Source organism: Talpa europaea (genome assembly GCF_964194135.1).
Source record: "Talpa europaea genome assembly, chromosome: 9".
Classification (NCBI taxonomy): Eukaryota; Metazoa; Chordata; class Mammalia; order Eulipotyphla; family Talpidae; genus Talpa; species Talpa europaea.
Window position 1 is genome coordinate 26,908,952 of NC_140076.1, and position 17,419 is coordinate 26,926,370.

The following is a 17,419-nucleotide window of genomic DNA, read 5'->3' on the forward strand; positions in this document are numbered from 1 at the left end:
CTTGAAGCTGCTAGCCGACTCCATAGACATATTTTGGTTGATCCTCCTAATCTTTAAAGTTTTCTTAAACTTGTTGCCAATATTTACAAATTGGGGAAATTTAACTTAAAAGACTCAGATTCTTGCCTTGCAAAAAATCAAAAGACATGGCAACACAGGGCCTACCTCACTGTTCCAGATCATTAGCTGGAGGCCGCCCCTCCACCACGGAGCATGGTCTCCAGATGGACACCATCCCCTCTGGGTGCTGACAAAGAGGGCACTCAGTCAGTTGCCATTTATCATCCTCAGACTCACACAGTTACCTTTTCTTACAGAGTAAAGTGAAATATTCCTGCTACTTGGATCTTTTAACAAAAGAATGAAAACAGCAGTTAGTCCAAAAGAGCCATGGAAGGGAGATATAATTTCTTTAAAAATGCAAAGCATTCTTACATGTTTAACATGTTGTATGTATGATTACCAAAACTTAAGATGTCATTGGAAAATAACCCACACATATAATTATGATAATTCTACTGGACATATGTGATGAAAACAAGGCAGTTCAAAAGGATCTGTTTTTAATACTTTTGTTTTAGTTTTTTTGTTTTGTTTTAGTTTTAATAAGTAGCGTGAGTGCCTGTGAGAGGGCATTACATTCTTTTACTTCCCTCATCAATGTTATGTTCTTGCTTGGCCTCTGACATTTGTGTTTGCAGCAAGGAGAAAACAATCTCTGACTTCTCTGGGAGGAACCCACCAAAACATGGGTTTATGTGCAAAGCAGTCTTGACTGTCTCTAAGCAGTAGCAGGAATGCCTGTGGTTACGACCACATGGGGGGAATCGACAGGTGTTTGGCAAGCTAATGAGGTTTTCTTTTTCATGGAATGATGAAACAGGACTGTTCAAAGAGTATTAAACGGTGGAAGTAATTTTTGTAAATTTTTTACATTTGGTTTTTAAATGGAAGCCTTTTTTTTTTTTGTATTGATTTTTAAAAGTTCCTGCTATCTTAAAGAAAGTCTCTCATCCATTTATCTGAGTTAAAGCAAAACCAGAATTGTTTTGAGGAAAGACTTCCTTTTCCCCATTCTCTAGGGAGACGAATCTTCTGTTGCGTTGTGTGACCCAGTTGGCATCTTCAATTTTAAGGGGAGGAGTTAATCTCACTGCACTTCACTGCTTGTGAAGTGCACACGTCTGGCCTTAGCGAGCCTTGCAGAATGAGCTCTATGAAGTGCTTGTCAGTACATGGAACTTCCCTGTCTTGGCCATTTGTGCTTATCAAGACTGAGTTCCTGGGCCTCCCCAGTGGCGCAGCGGTTGAGCGCTGGGTTGCGAAGCTGCCCGCAGCCTCTGCAGTGCCAGTTCGATCCCCGGCTGCTCCCCGGCCACCAGAGGAGGGTCCCACATGGCGCGCAGACCTCTCCTGCCGCCCGCTGCTCCCCTCAGCAGTGTACTTCGGTCCTTCTGCCTGCTCTGCTCCCCGCTCTGGCTCTGGTGAATTCTCTCACCCTCCCGCGCTTCTGACTGTACCCAGTGCTTGTATAAATAAAAATAAATCTTTAAAAAAAAAAAAAAGACTGAGTTCCTCAAGATCCCTGCTGCCTGGTCTTTTCTAACCAGTTGTTTGGTCTTGGTATTCTGTTTTATCTTCAGATTAATCCAGCTGAGAGCTGCATTCATAGACCATTTTGCAATAACAACTACACACACACTCACTTCCCCTTCTCCTCCCTTCTCCAGTAGTTGAACAGACTGTAAGCAACAATTCCACGACGCTTCCTATCATTTTCCTTATGCAGGAATAGCTGTGATTCTCCTGCTTTATTTTGAGGATGCTGTAAAGTGTTAAATCAGTGCTTTGCACTTAGTGTTAGCTGTGAGAAATCTTGGGGATAGATCTGCATTTTTTTTTTTTCAAATTCTGTTTATTGTAATTTCCCACCAGCAAGTCCATGGGACCTTTGGACATCACTTTTGTTCTTCTCCTGGCTACATGTTATTATTCCCCATGCTCTTTTCCAGGTTTCTTCTTTTTAAAATTCTAGTTCTTCATACAATTTTGTAAAACTGCTTCACCTTTGTGAATATATGAAGAAGCAAGCTATGAAGAACTTAAAAAAATTTCAATGATTTATCACTTGTTGCAATTGTCTTGCCAGTTTGTTTTTAAATTTTATTTTAAATCTCCTGTCTGTCAATTCCTTGTCATTGCCACAAAAGGATCATTGCCATGGATTTGAGGCCACATCTTCACTCCATAGTTAACATGGCTGGTTTAGAAAAATTATGCTTAGAGCTCAGAGGAAGCAGCGATTGCTTCCCACCCTCTCACTTCTCCAGGGATCCAGTGTGTGGGTTACTGTATTTCAATTTCAAGTACTACATTAATACAGGAAGGCAGTTGCATAGAAGCACAGGCCTGGTTGGCCTAGAAGGCCTGGAGAATACCTGGCTTTGAACCTGATGCTTTACAAAATCGGTGTTCAGTGAGAGTATTATGACTTAATTTAGTTAAGGTTTATGTATTTGGCTCTGCTCTTTGAAGCAGCATCTGTCCCCGCTGTCTAGGTCCAGAGCATGCAATCTGCTAGTGTCGACAGTGACTTGACCTTAGTGACATTTTCTGCTTTTCTTTTTCAGAGTATGATCGTCTGGGCTTCCTCCTGAAGCTGGACTCTAAACTGTGAGTAAAGTGAGAACATGCTTGACTCTGTGATAGACATGTCTGTGAGACCTGGGTTCCAACTTTGAAGGATCAGCTCTTATTCACTGGGGCCTCTGTCCTCAATATCTCAACAATATTGTGGAGCCTGTTACAGTCTACAGGATCCTGGAGAGGATGGAATTGTGGGTACAAACATAAGGCCGTAGATTTGACTCACACATATAGCTCATTATAGAAGGAGCCATTGTGAGGCTTTTGGGGGACAGTGTGGCCCCAGGAAAGGCTTCAGTAGAAGATGGTTGAGTCACAGGAAGCAGTGGTCTCTCAAAGGTGCTTTGCAGCCTAGCATGCAAAGCCTTCTATGATCAGGCCCCTGTCTTCTTCTCTCAATTTAATTCCTGTCACTCCCACAGGTAAATCCTCTTTGTTTCTCTAGCTTTGCTAAAATTTCCTTTCCTAGCTTATATTCTAGAAAAACTCAGGCCACCTCCTCTTCCTCTATGCTTCCTGTAAATTTTCTACCTCCATCATCAATTATCTCACTATACTATAATTGACTATGTAATAATTATTAGTTTTTTAAGAATACAGACTCAGATCTAGACAAAGCTTAATTCAAATCCCACATTGCCATTTACTTTCCTTGTGATTTGAAACAAACTACTTAATCACTCTGAGCCTACTTACCTCACAGGTTTATTGTAAGGATTTATTTCAGTTGATTGATTTATAGGGGCGTAGGCTCTCTATTTCTCCCAGAATCCTTTCCTGTTCTGGCCTTCTTGCTGTTCCTACCTCCTAGTCAATACTATTAAGTGCTCAGTAAACACTGAACACGTGGATGTATGATAGATGGACACATGGATGGTTGAATGGATGGATGCATGGATGACTGTATACTTCCCCATTAGATTAAGATGCTTTAAGATCCATTCCCTCTCTGTGTTCATACTCAACACAGGATCTCTCACATAACAAATGTGCAATAAGTGATCACAAAACTACCTGTGAGCCTTTTTGCTGTTAGTCATCTTTATATGCCTGTACCCCTGTCATGTACCAGACACACTTGAAGATCAGATTTGTGTCTCCTTTCTTTCCTCTCTCTCTCTTTTTTTTTTTTAAAGATTTATTTATTTATACAAGAACTGGGTTACAGGTCAGATGCACGGGAGGGTGAGAAGATTCACCAGAGACAGAGCGGGGAACAGAACAGGCAGACTGACGAAATAGTCTGCTGAGGGTAGACCCACTGCTGAGGGGAGCAGCGGGTGAGACAGGAAAGGTCTGCCACGCCATGTGAGATTCTCGCTGGCCGGCTGGGATCAAACCCGTGCTGCAGAGGCTGCGGACAGCATCACTGTGCAGCGCTCAACTGCCTGCGCCACCAGGGAGGCCCCTTCTTTCTTTCCTCTCTTGCTTGATGCCTTGAATCACTTCTGATGGTGATGGCCACCTCCATATAAGATGTAAAACCTGGGGCTTTTTGCCTTTCTCACCAAATTGTCTGGCATCTAGCCCCTTTTCCTGGCATCTGACCTCTTGGCTTTGGTGCCTCATTCTGTGAGTTCAGGTGTTGTTATTCTCCTAGGTTTTATACACCATAGAATGATGATTATGAGAGAAGAATGATGTTCTCTTTATCAAGCTTTAGAGAGTTATCAGCCACATGTTTACATTGGTGGTGTGGGACTTGATTATGCTAGTACGTCACGGACTTTACTTTTAGAAAATCCTTAATTTAGTGTTCTGGGAAGAAAACAAATCAAGGATAAGTTCTAGGCAAGTGAAATGCCACCAGAACAGAAGAGATATAGCAATTACCAAGTTGAATCACACTGATGAACAAAAGACATGTTATCCAGAATATGTTAACTACAGTTTTTAAGCTATCTTCAGCAGCATAAGGAGAAGAATTAGGACATTGCTACTCTGCTGTTCTGGTTGGGTGGGCCACAGTAGGCTTTTGTATACCATGCAGGTTCCATGAGACATTTGAGTCAACTTGGTCTTTAGCCTGGGGAACTGGTTTGGCCTTATTTGATTTAACTCACAATTTACTGTTACTGCAAAGAGTTTTCCAGTCCAATGCTATCTTCAGAAGAAAGCATAGATATGTGGGGAAAGTTTTGACTTGCTTCCAGGGAAAAGTTTCCAAATTAAGGATTCTTTTTTATGGGGGAGTTCCTTAGCCGTATTCAGAGATCAGCTCCCCTTGAGCTGCTTGAATTGTGTTCTGTTTGAATTGTGTTCTGCTTGAATTGTGTTCTGTTTCTGGTGTATGTGACCTGAATTTGGATCCGAAGACCTGGGTTTGAATTCTACCTGTGCTTAGAATTACATGACCTTAGATAGTTCACTTTACCTCTCTGAATCCCAATTTTATGAAAAAGGTAGATAATAATACTTCTTGAAGTTTTATGAAGAATAAAAAAAGAATCTATAAAGTGTAAGTATACAAATAATAAGAATTTATTTTTGTTTTGAGTGGATTCATAGATTCTGGAAAATTTTCAGCCATTATCTCTTTACATAGTGCCTTCGTATTACTTTGTCTCCCTGTTCTGCTTCTGAAACTCTGATTAAATATTAGACTCCAGCCTCTCATTTTGGCCTCCAGATCTATTAATTTCTCTTCCATATTTTCCATTTTGATCCTTTCCACATTAAACTGGAATGAAAAGACTCTCATAAGGATAAACTAGAATTAAACCTGCACCTCAAATCAGGTCTGTAGGAAAGGTTGCCAGAATTTAGGGTGGATCTGGGCAATAAGTTAATGAAGCAGAACCATTTAATTTTTATAGCTAGGGTCCTTGTCACTCAAGTGATCTATGAACTCATTTGAAGGTATTCCAGGCTAGCAGTGTCTCCAAGCTTCCAGCAGAAGCAGATGCAGATCCTCTCTGAAAGAAGACATGAATTCCTCACAAATAACATGAGCAATGCGTGGAGAATAACCAAGCATACAAAGAAAAGAGACTGCATTGGTGAGAACCATGAAAAACAACAGACAACAGAGAGGAACCCACAAAGACTTCTGAAATTTGAATTACCAGACAGTTTTTAAAGCAATCATATACACTGTATCTGAGAAAATAAAAGACAAATTGAACTATATGCATGGCATAGGGAAGTATAAAATGTAAAAGACAGGAAAGACAAAAAAAAAGATTGGAAAGACAAAGAACTTCCGGAATTAAAAATATTCATTGACTCAAATTCAAAACTCAATCAAAGGATTTAGCAATAGACTAGATACAACTGAAGATAGAGTTAGTGAACTGAAAGATAAGTAAAAAGAAATGATCTATAAGAGCACAAGAGACTATGGTGATGGTGCATGGGTGAATTGGTGGTATAAATTCTATGGGGACTACACCTGAGAAAAGAAAGCAAACACTGTTGGGCCTCCCTGGTGGTGCAGGCAGTTGAGCACTGCACTGTGAAGCTGTCCGCAGCCTCTGCAGCTTGGGTTTGATCCTTGCCAGCCAGTGAGAATCCCACATGGCGCAGCAGACCTCTCCTGTCTCGCCTGCTGCTCCCCTCAGCAGTGTATTTCATCAGTCTGCCTGTTCTGTTCCCCGCTCTGTCTCTGGTGAATCCTCTCACCCTCCTGCATATCTGGCCTGTACTCCGGTTCTTGTATAAAATAAATAAATCTTAAAAAAAAAGAAAAAGAAAAAGAAAAAAAGCAGGGCCTCCTCAGTGGCGCAGCGGTTGAGCGCTTGGTTGCAAAGCTGCCCGCAGCCTCTGCAGCGCTGGTTCAATCCGCGGCTGCTCTCCGGCCAGATCCACATGGCGTGGGTCCCACATGGCGTGCAGACCTCTCCTGCTGCCCGCTGCTCCCCTCAGCAGTGTATTTAGGTCCTTCTGCCTGCTCTGCTCCCTCCTCTGGCTCTGGTGAATTCTCTCGCCCTCCCGCGCTTCTGACTGTACCCAGTGCTTGTATGTATGTATGTATGTATAAATAAATAAATAAATAAATAAATAAATAAATAAATAAATAAATATTCAAATAAATAAATAATTTTTTTAAAAAAGCAAACATTGTTTAAAATAAAAAAAGAACAATGATGTTTTATATATATATTTAAATGATTTAAAAAAATCTATAGCAGGGGTTGGCAGATGTTTCTGTAAAGGGCTGGATGAGTAATATTACGGTATTTTGGGGGGTCTTTTTTTATCTCTTTTGTTATTGCTCATCTCTGCTGTCATAGTGTAAAAGTAGTCAGACAGCACATAGATGAGTGAGTAGTCTGTATTCCAATAAAACTTTATTTATAGACACTGAAATTTTATTTTATTCCCTGCTGCTTGTATCTACATAACAAAGTCTCTTGCCAGTGCTGTGAAAATTATTCAGAATGCTTACATGAAGTGAGATATAAAAACCTTTTAACTGCAGGTTCTTGTTCAGAAGGGCGGTATTTTGAGGGAGTCTGGGATGGATTTTAAAGTCTAGTTCCATGTCTTACTAGTTATAATTTCAAGTTATTTAAATGCTAAGCCTGTCCCCACTATAAAGTAGGGATAATTGTAATTGCCCAAGGATGAGAGTCAATCTATCCTGTACCCTTCTCAGTATGTGAAGATAAAACCCCAAAATGCAGTTTGGAACTTAGCTCCCTTCCTGTTCCGAGCCCTAGATTTCATTTCTTTACTCACCCACTTAGCTAATATATATATATTTTTTAATAGAGGCATGTTTTATTTATTTATTTGTTTGTTTGTTTGTTTTTGTTTATACATGCACTGGGTACAGTCAGAAGCATGGGAGGGTGAGAGAATTCACCAGAGCCAGAGCGGGGAGCAGAGCAGGCAGAAGGACCGAAGTACACTGCTGAGGGGAGCAGCGGGCGGCAGGAGAGGTCTGCGCGCCATGTGGGACCCTCCTCCGGTGGCCGGGGAGCAGCCGGGGATCGAACCGGCGCCGCAGAGGTCGCCGGCAGCTTCGCAACCCAGGCTCAACCGCTGCGCCACCGGGGAGGCCCTAGCTAATATTTCTTGTGTACCACCTATGTGTTTGTAATTGGGATAAAACTGAAAATTCAAAGCCATATGAACAGCCTATAAGCTTGACTGGAAAGGATGTCTTGTGAGCTAAGGTGGTGAGTGGGATGGGGTAGTGAGAATATTACAAGATAGTATTCTTGATACAAGCAATGAACAGAATTTGGCGGAGGGTGGGGGGGGGTTGTTTTAAGTAACAATGCCATACTGAGGCCTTGGAAGCATACATGGAGTACAAAGAGGAGAGAAGAGATCCTCAAGTCTATGTGGTATAGAAGAAAGAGCAGTCTGCACTGCCCAGGGCTGTTTTCAGGGGAGACTCCGGTCTCTATGAAAGCAGAAGACTGGAGGAACTTTCACTGAAGAAGGCGAAGCTATAAAGGAACAAGTCTTCGTGGGATATAGTAGAAAGTTAGGTATAGTCAATATACTTGAGAAAACGGGGAGGAGAACCCAGAACAGGCAGAGTAACTTAAAGGTAACAAAGCTGATGAGGCTATAATTGAGGGAGAGAAAAGAGTAACAGGTTGTGAGGCTGGTAAGATGTTGATTGCTGGCGTGAAGGTTACCTAAGACTCAATCTTGTGTGCCCTGGGGGTGGGCACTCAGGCTGTTCAGTGCACTCAGCCACACAGCCTGGCTCAGTGGTACCTCCTGGGGGTTAAGTGTGGTCCCTGGTAGGCTCTGGTTCTCTGAAAGGATCTATAAAGGTAGAAAGGATCTTTATAAGGTAGTGAGTGGGGTGGGGTAGTGAGAATATTCCAAGATAGTATTCTTGATACAAGCAATGAACAGAATTTGGTGGGGAGGGGGGGTGGTGGTGTTTAAAGTTGAGGGTCTTGGGGGGAGATTCAGGGATAAAGGCTGCTGCCCCAATATCAAGATGAGCACTTCCTTGTTCATTCAGTAAATTCTTGAGCAGCTGCTATGTGTCAGGCAGTATTCTGTGATCTAAGGAAGTAGGAAATAAACAAAGTGTAATAACTAAAGTTTTCAGTGTTGTGGAAATTATATGTGATGGAAGAAAATCGAGCAGAGAATGCTTCTGAGAGGAGATTGCAAGTTTAAATGGGAGACATGGGATAAGCCTCATAAGGAAGCTGACATTTGAGATCGAGAGGCTTGAAGGAACAGAAGGTGTAGCAGCTCTGCCATTCTCTGGAGGCGAAGCATTTCTGACAGAACCCCAGGGAAATCTTTGTCCCAGTTATGAGGACTGATACTGTGATCCAGGAAAATGCCCATTCATCCCGCAGAGAGACTCCATCTGGAGGCCTGCAGGAACCAGACCGTGGTGGACAGGTGTGTTTCCTGAGCTGACGTCAGGCTTCTGGGAGCCGATTTTATTAAGGGGAGGTGTCATCTGTTTGTGTTGGGGTTGGTATGTGTTCTATGCATTTGCTCTGTGCTGTGGGCAAACACCTGTCTGGTGCCACCAGACTACATTGTACAGTCGCCCTGTGGAGCCAGCCAGGAGAGGACGGAGCTTTAATGCTCAGATTGTTTCATAAAGAATTCCATGGAAGACAGGAAGATATGAAGCCAAAACCCACAGACACTTGTGAAACCTAAGCCAGTTACGAAAGGTCTGTAGACGTGGGGCTATAGATTGCATCCCCTGAGGCACACTTGTTTCCAGGACACCCTGCCTTGTTCCCTGGGCTGCAAGTGGAAAGCGTAGAATACCTAGCATGCCCAGTGCATACTGGACACTTTCTATGTTACCTGTTCCTCACAGCAGCCACTTAGATCATCTCATCCAGTCTCATGGGTTTTTTTTTTTTTTGTTTTTTATTTTAGATTTTATTTACTTACTTTTGAATAGAAGAACTAGGGTATAGGCCAGAGAGAGGTGTGAGGGGTGAGACGATTCACCAGAGGCAGAGTGGGGAGCAGAGCAGAAGGATTGACTGAAATACACTGCTGAGGGGAGCAGCAGGCAAGACAGGAGAGCTCTACTGCACCATATGTGGGTTGGCTCCCTGGCCAGGAATCAAACTCAGACCGTTGTGGTGACAGCACTGAGACTTAACCCTTAGGCCACCAGAGAGGCCCCAGTCTCATAACTTTTAAGGCCATCCACATGCAAATGACTCCTAGATTTAGAGTTCAAGTCCACTCCTCTTTCCCTGCACTCCACACTTGTTTATCCAGTTACCGCCTTCACTTGCATGTATATTGGGTATCACACGCTTAATGTGTCCAAAACCAAATTTCTCATTCACATACCTCACTTTCCAGAATCTTCCTTACCCTAGTAAGTGGGAACCTCATCCTTCCAGTTGCTCAGGTCAAAAACTCTTTGACACCAAGCTGGTCATCCACAAACCCTTTACTTCAATATCTTCAGATCCTATGACTTCTTTCTGCCTTCACGACTATCACTCAGACCAAATTACCATCATCTGCCTCCTTGTTGTTATGCTCCTGTTTATCATGGTGCTGCCCTATGGTTTACTTCCACACTAAAGCCAAAGTGGGTCTGTTAAAATACGAGGTAGGTCTTGTTACTCCTCTGATCAGACTTCTGACTGCTCCTCATTGCTCTTAGAGTAAGAGCCAGAGTTTTTGTCACGTGCACTGGAGCCCTACACAGTCTACACCCCTAGTCTTTACTACTTTCCTTGTTTATTCCATAGTGGGTTTCTTGCTGTGTTCTAAATATGCCAAGTCTGTTCCTGCTTCAGACTCCTGACATTTGCTCATTCGTTTGAAATGTTCTTCCCTAAATACCTGCAGAGACTGCACATTCTCCCACCTTTTCAGACCTTAGCTCAAATGCCATCTCTTACATAAGTCATCCCAGCCCATGCCATTTAAAATCCCACCTTCCATTGGCAGCCCCTGTTCCCCTTTCTGGATTATTTATCATTGTTGGATATCCCATGTTTTACTTGTTTGAGGATTATCTATCTTCCCAACTAGAGGGAGAGCAGAAGGGACTGTCTATTTTGTTTACTACTATTTGCTAACATCTAAAACAATGCCTAGTACTTAGTGATCACTCATAAATGTTTGTTGAATGAATGAATGCTGGGCAACTCCATGAAGTAGATGGTATTTTAATGCATTTTAACAAATGAGAAAATTACCATAAGAGCAATAATTAATTTACCTATATTCCCAGAACTTCCTGTGAATAAACCAGTATTTTAACCCTTATCTTTCCCAAATTCACACTGTCTTTCCCAAATTCACACTAAGTTTAAACAACTATATTATAAGGTAAGGAACTATGAATGTCGTGCTCATAGGTTTATTTCCAGAATAGTAGTGTTTGTGATGCATAGTAAATGTTCATTAAATCAACTAAGCACAGAGGAAGAGAAGATGAGAGAATAGTGCCACTCATAAAAACCCAGATCCTCCAAGTATTGATAGTGGAAGAGTTTGGGGAATGGGAAATATGGTGATGAGGATGACAGAGTGGCCCCTGCCCTTGGGGTCTTGAGTTCACGTCTCCTGGAGGCTTTGTCTTTTCAAGAATTACTGCCACCATCAGAGAGAGAGAGAGAGACCCAAACCAAATCAAACAAGAAAAAAAAAATCCTGCCGTTTCTCTTGGTTCCTTTAATCAAAACTAAAATTATTTTACTAACAATTAAAAGGAGGACAACAGGAAATTTTATACGCCCAGGGTTCTTGAGAGTATAAAAATAAGTATATACCACAACTCTGTGGGATTTGTTCCAGGTTTACAAGTCCGGTCAACATTAGAAAATCAATGAATGTAACCCATCATTTCAGTAGACTAAAGAAGAAAATAATCATATCTATAGGTGTAGAAACAGCATTTGATACAATTCAAACATGATTTTAGAATTCATTTGTCAAAAGGTGTAGAGTGGCTGAATAGATTTCAAAACAAAGCCCAACCTTCTGCTGTTTACAAGAAATCCATCTTACCAACAAAGACAAGCACAGACTTATTGTTAAAAACTGGAAGACAGTCCTGCAAACAAATGGTAATCAAAAAAGTCAGCAACAGCTTTATTTATATCCGATAAAATAGATTTCCAATTAAACAAGGTAATAAGAGATAGAGATGGACATTACATAATAATTACCTCAAGTTCAAAAATTTTCATGTAGCAGGAAAAACAAAAAGGTTAAAAAGGCATCCTATTGAGGGCCTCCCTGGTAGCACAAGGGGTTAAGCAATGCACTATGAAGCAATCGGCAGCCTCTGCAGCACAAGTTCCATCCCTGGCCGGCCAGGGAGCAACCCACATGGCGCAGCAGACCTCTCCTGTCTCGCCCACTGCTCCCCTCAGCAGTGTATCTCAGTCAGTCTGCCTGTTCTGTTCCTCACTCTGTCTCTGGTGAATTCTCTCACCACCCCCAGCATCTCTGGCCTGTACCCCAGCTCTCGTATGCATAAATAAATAAAATTTTTTAAAAGATTTATTTTTATGCAAGAGCTGGGGTATAGGCCAGAGGTGCAGGAGGGGGAGAGGGTTCACCAGCGACAGAGCAGGGAGCAGAACAGGCAGATGACCGAAATACACTGCTGAGGGGAGCAGCGGGCATGACAGGAGAGGTCTGCCACGCCACGTGGGAATCTCCCTGGCCAGCCGGGAATCGAACCTGTGCTGCAATGGCTGCAGACAGCTTTATAGCACTGTGCTCAACCTGCTGTGCCACTGGGGAGGCCCAAATAAATAAATCTTTAAAAAAAAAAAAAAGGCATCCTATTGAATGGAAGAAAATATTCACATAACATGTAACCAACAAGGGGTTAATATTCAAGATACATTATAAAAACTCATACAGTTCAACCCCAGAAAAGCAAACAACCCAATTAATAAATGGGCAGCAGCTCTCTGAACAATTTACCAAAGAGGATATCCAGAAAGGTAAATAGATATATGAAAAAATGTTTGTCATTGCTTCCAAAAGAGGTGCAGGTTAAAACCATAATGAAATAGCATTTCACACCCATGAGAATGACACATTAAAAAGACCCCAAAAACAAGTACTGGCCTCCTGGCCAATGAGGAGTTTGGAGAGAATAGTCCAAGTAGGAAAAATGAAAAGAACCAATTTTTTTCTCCTTAAAGTAGAGGAATCTGGAAGCGATAAAAGCATAAATCAAAGTTTAAAACAGTAGAAAGAGTAATTGCATATCTTCAAAACTGCCTCTGATATAACAGTGCTGCAGTCCTATAAAATATGTATTATTGGGCCTCCCCGGTGGCGCAGCGGTTGAGCGCTGGGTTGTGAGGCTGCCCGCGGCCTCTGTGGTGCCAGTTCGATCCCCGGCTGCTCCCCGGCCACCGGAGGAGGGACCCACATGGCGTGCAGACCTCTCCTGCCGCCCGCTGCTCCCCTCAGCAGTGTGCTTTGGTCCTTCTGCCTGCTCTGCTCCCCGCTCTGGCTCTGGTGAGTTCTCTCACCCTCCCGCGCTTCTGACTGTGCCCAGTGCATGTATAAACAAAACAAAACAAACAAACAAACAAATGAATAAATAAATTAAAAAAAATGCCTCTATTAAAAAAAAGATTATTAAAATATGTATTATTGTAACAATTTTAAGAGTTAAGAGGAAAATGATGATCTCCTATTTGTAGTTACATAACTAGTAAGTGGAAGAGCTTGTCACTTAAACTCTGGTCTTTTTACCTTTATATCCATTGTTCTTTCTGCCAAAGAAGGCAGGGCTTTGGTGAGAACAGAGGATAGTTTAGAGTCAGTTTCTCTGGCCAGAAATGAGATGGTACTCCTTTGGAGTAAGGCCACTCCAAGGATGTGCCAAGCCCCAGACAAATATATTTCAGCCTCTGCTGTATAAGCACGTTGGTAGGGCTGTGTGAGATACAGTTATTTATTGGTGAGGATTTAGAACAACAGGGAAAGAAAAGATACTGATGTATTTGCTTATTATCCAGTCAGTGTTGTGAAGGTTCGTCATAGCATCCAGAAGCCATCACTTTCTGTTCATGAAGCATCTCTTCATGTTTTTTATTGTCGAGTGCATCATTCTTAATTTCACATCTCCCACCATGAGATAAAGGTGGCAATACCACTATTAATCACAGTGCCGTGGCTCCCTGGACCCTGTCTTGCAGAAACAATATCGCTCTTGTCTCTTCATCCCTCCAGTACCATTTATTTCATGCTGTTACCTCATTTCTCATGACACCACATAGACTTCTCCACGGACCACCCAGCAGTACTGGTTCCAGTGACTCTTAGGGGTTGTGACTCTGCTTTGTTGGTGATGATCACAAACACCAGGCTTCCCACAGGATAGGCAGGGAAATGTGAATGGTAACTAGTTTTCTGGTCATATTAAAATGATCATTTAAACTACCAAGATTCGGCCTCCCTGGTGGCACAAGGGGTTAAACATTGCACTATGAAGCAATTCGTAGCCTCTGCAGCACGAGTTTGATCCCCGGCCGGCCAAGGAACAACAACATGGCACAACAGACCTCTCCTGTCTCGCCCCCTGCTCCCCTCAGCAGTGTGTTTCAGTCAGTCTATCTGTTCTGTTCCCCACTCTGTCTCTGGTGAATCCTCTCACCCCCCGCATCTCTGGCCTGTACCCCAGCTGTTGTATGCATAAATAAATAAATCTTAAAAAAAAACAAACTACCAAGATTGAGTGATGAAGAAATAAAAAATTTGAATAACCCAGTCATTAGCAAGGAGGTTGAATCATTAATCAGAAACCTCCCAACAAACAAAAGTACAGGGCTAGCAGGCTTCACTGGTAAATTCTATCAAATATTCAAAGAATAATTACAATTCTCAAACTTTTCCAAAAAATTAGAAGGGAACACTTTTTTTGCTCATAAAATAAACACAAATTCATTTTATGAGGCTGAGATTATCCTGATACCACAACCAAAGAAGGTTACTACAGGTAAAGAAAATTGCAGGCAAGTATTGCTGATAAATATAAATTCTCAACAAAATGCTAGCAAACCAAGTTCAGTGATTCATTAAGCAAATCATGTACCATAGCCAGTGGGGTTTAGTCCAGGGATGCAAGAATGGTTCAAGACACATAGGACCAATGTGATCCACACTAATAACAAAATGGAGGATAAAAATCATTATTGTATCAATAGACACAAAAAACATGTGTCCAAGGATGTGCCAAGCATCCTTGGCACATGAATAAAATTCAACATTTATTCATGAAAAAACTCTCTATGATGTGGATGTAGAGAGAACCCTATACATCAGCGTAGTAAAGCCCATATCACAGCTAACCTTGTACTCAGTGCTGAGATATGGAGCAAGACAGGGATGCCCACTTTCCCCACTTTTGTTTACCACAGTACTCGAAGTTCTAGCCAAAGCAGTTAGGGCAAAGAAAGAAATAAAACGCATCCATATTGGAAAGGAAGATGTAATACTGTGTATGTGTAGTTGATATGATATTATATGTAGGAAACTGAAGACTCCACCAAAAAATGGTTAGAACTAATACATGGGCCTCCCCCGTGGCGCAGCGGTTGAGCGCTGGGTTGCGAAGCTGCCCGTGGCCTCTGCGGCGCCGGTTCGATCCCCGGCTGCTCCCCGGCCACCGGAGGAGGGTCCCACATGGCGTGCAGACCTCTCTTGCCGCCCGCTGCTCCCCTCAGCAGTGTACTTCGGTCCTTGTGCCTGCTCTGTTCCCTGCTCTGGCTCTGGTGAATTCTCTCACCCTCCCGTGATTCTGACTATACCCAGTGCATGTATAAAGAAAACAAACAAACAAACCAATAAATAAATAAATAAAACATGCCTCAAAAAAAAAAAAAAGTTTAAAAAAAAAAAAAAGAACTAGTACATAAATTCAGTAAAATTGCTGGTTTTAAAATTGACACCCAGAATCAAGTTGCATTTCTATATACTAACAATGAACTAACAGGAAAAAAAAATCCCATTCGTTATTGCTTCAAAAATACCTAGGAATTTAACCAAGGAGTTAAATTTAACCAAGGAGTTGAAAGACCCATAAGGTGAAAACTATAAGACATTGATGAAAGAAATTGAAGATACAAATAAATGGAAGGATATTTCATGGTTTTGAAGTGGAAGAATTAATATTGTTAAAATGTCCAAAAGAAATCTACTATCAGAACTATCCATAGATTCAAAGCAATCCCTATCAGAACTTATTGTTTGAGGTTTTAGGATGTAAACCCAGAACAACACATCTCCCAACCATGTATTCTCTTGGGCTCCTTATGCCCTGCATGTTTGGGTTTCAGGGCTGTCCTGCTTTAGAGGTTTACTCTAAAACTAAATTAGGTAACTGTCTAATTAACTATCTGACATATGACTTATGCTCAATAAATGGTAGTTCTCTTGTTCTTTTCACTACCACCAGAAAAAGGATTTTTTTTTTAAAGTAAAGTATAGAAACATTGAATTGAAGCAGATTTCTGGTTGAGAGCCACTGAGATTGCCTATGCAGCTGAGGCTAAGTCTTTTCAAGAGCTTACTGGCATACATCCTTTGAGCCAAGTTGAAGTAAATTATAAGGCTTGGAGATAAAGATAAGCTGCAGTGATGTCGGCTGTGGAATTGCCGATCAAACAGCAGGGTGCTGGTTTGTGGAAAAGATATTGCAGTGCCCCAGAGCAAAAGCTGAAAGGCAGGGCCTCCAGAGCTGAGAAATATGACAAATGCCAGATGGTTCAGATCAAGCAGTCCCTCTTACAGTGATGGAAGAAGACATTTGACAGTGCTGTTGGGTTTGTCATAGATTGCTCTAAGTGGAGCAAAGACTGCACTGAAACCCAAGTCAGCTTTGGAGTCCACAGAGAGCAAAGGGCCACTGATGCTCCAGGCAGAATGGATCAGCAGCTCCCTACCACCAAGGGTGAATGAAGACACTGAAGATAAAGCAAGAGCCAGCAGACTTACAATAATGGGGCTGGGTGGAAATAAAAAATAAAAAATGGGGTTCTCCCCTCGTGGCACAGTGGTTGAGTGCTGGGCTGCGAAGCTGCCCACAGCCTCTGCAGTGCTGGTTTGATCCCCGGCCCCCGCCGAGGGTCCCACATGGTGTGCAGACCTCTCCTGCTGCCGCTGCTCCCCTCAGCAGTGTATTTCGTCAGTCTGCCTGTTCTGTTCCCCACTCTGGCTCTGGTGAATTCTCTCACCCTCCCGCACTTCTGACTGTACCCAATGCTTGAATAAATAAATAAATTTTAAAAATTTTTTTTAAAAAATAAAATCTTTAATGACTGAAAAGGATTGTTTAAGGTAATTGAAGTTACTGCTTCCACTTCCCAAGTCATGTCATTGTCCCAGAGACAAGCCTCTTATAATTGGAGAAAAGCATCTTTATCAGAAGGCTTAAGAGGACAGAACTGAAGAAGCAAGGGTGAGCTCTGTGCTATCGTTCTCATCTCTGTGTTCCTGCATAGCCTCCTGACTCAGTAATAATAGCTAGTTTTAAATTGCTGTATTCACTTGAAAGGAAACTAATACTTATTGACTATTTCTTGTCAGGCAGCATACCAGGTATTGCATACATGGTCTTATTTCATTCTCACAAGTGCCTTGAATTCTGACCCTATCACTAAATTAGCACATGGAATGAGGAACAGGGCCTCATAGGGGGGCTGAGTTGAGTCCCTTTGAGAGGGTTCTAGAAATTAGACCTCTGACCACGTGATGCTCATCATTGCTCTATAAAGTCCTCGGGAATAACCTTCAAAGTCCCTTCTTCATTTTCCCAGCTATCACCACTTCTCTACACTTTCTGTCAGTCACTCCAAGTCAAGGTAATCAATTGAATTCA

The 17,419-nt window shown here is 42.1% G+C and overlaps 1 protein-coding gene across 11 annotated transcripts in view; it reads left to right on the top strand.

Moving 5' to 3' along the window:
- Positions 1–17,419, top strand: part of ST3GAL3 (ST3 beta-galactoside alpha-2,3-sialyltransferase 3) — a gene marked incomplete at its 3' end in the record, with an annotated part of 165,599 nt that overhangs the window by 72,560 nt on the left and 75,620 nt on the right. For all 11 annotated transcript variants that reach the window (XM_084243587.1, XM_084243591.1, XM_084243593.1 and 8 more), the window contains one exon: positions 2,631–2,673. In XM_084243587.1, coding sequence (XP_084099713.1) covers positions 2,631–2,673 — 43 coding nt within the window. The remainder of the gene's footprint in view (positions 1–2,630; positions 2,674–17,419) is intronic.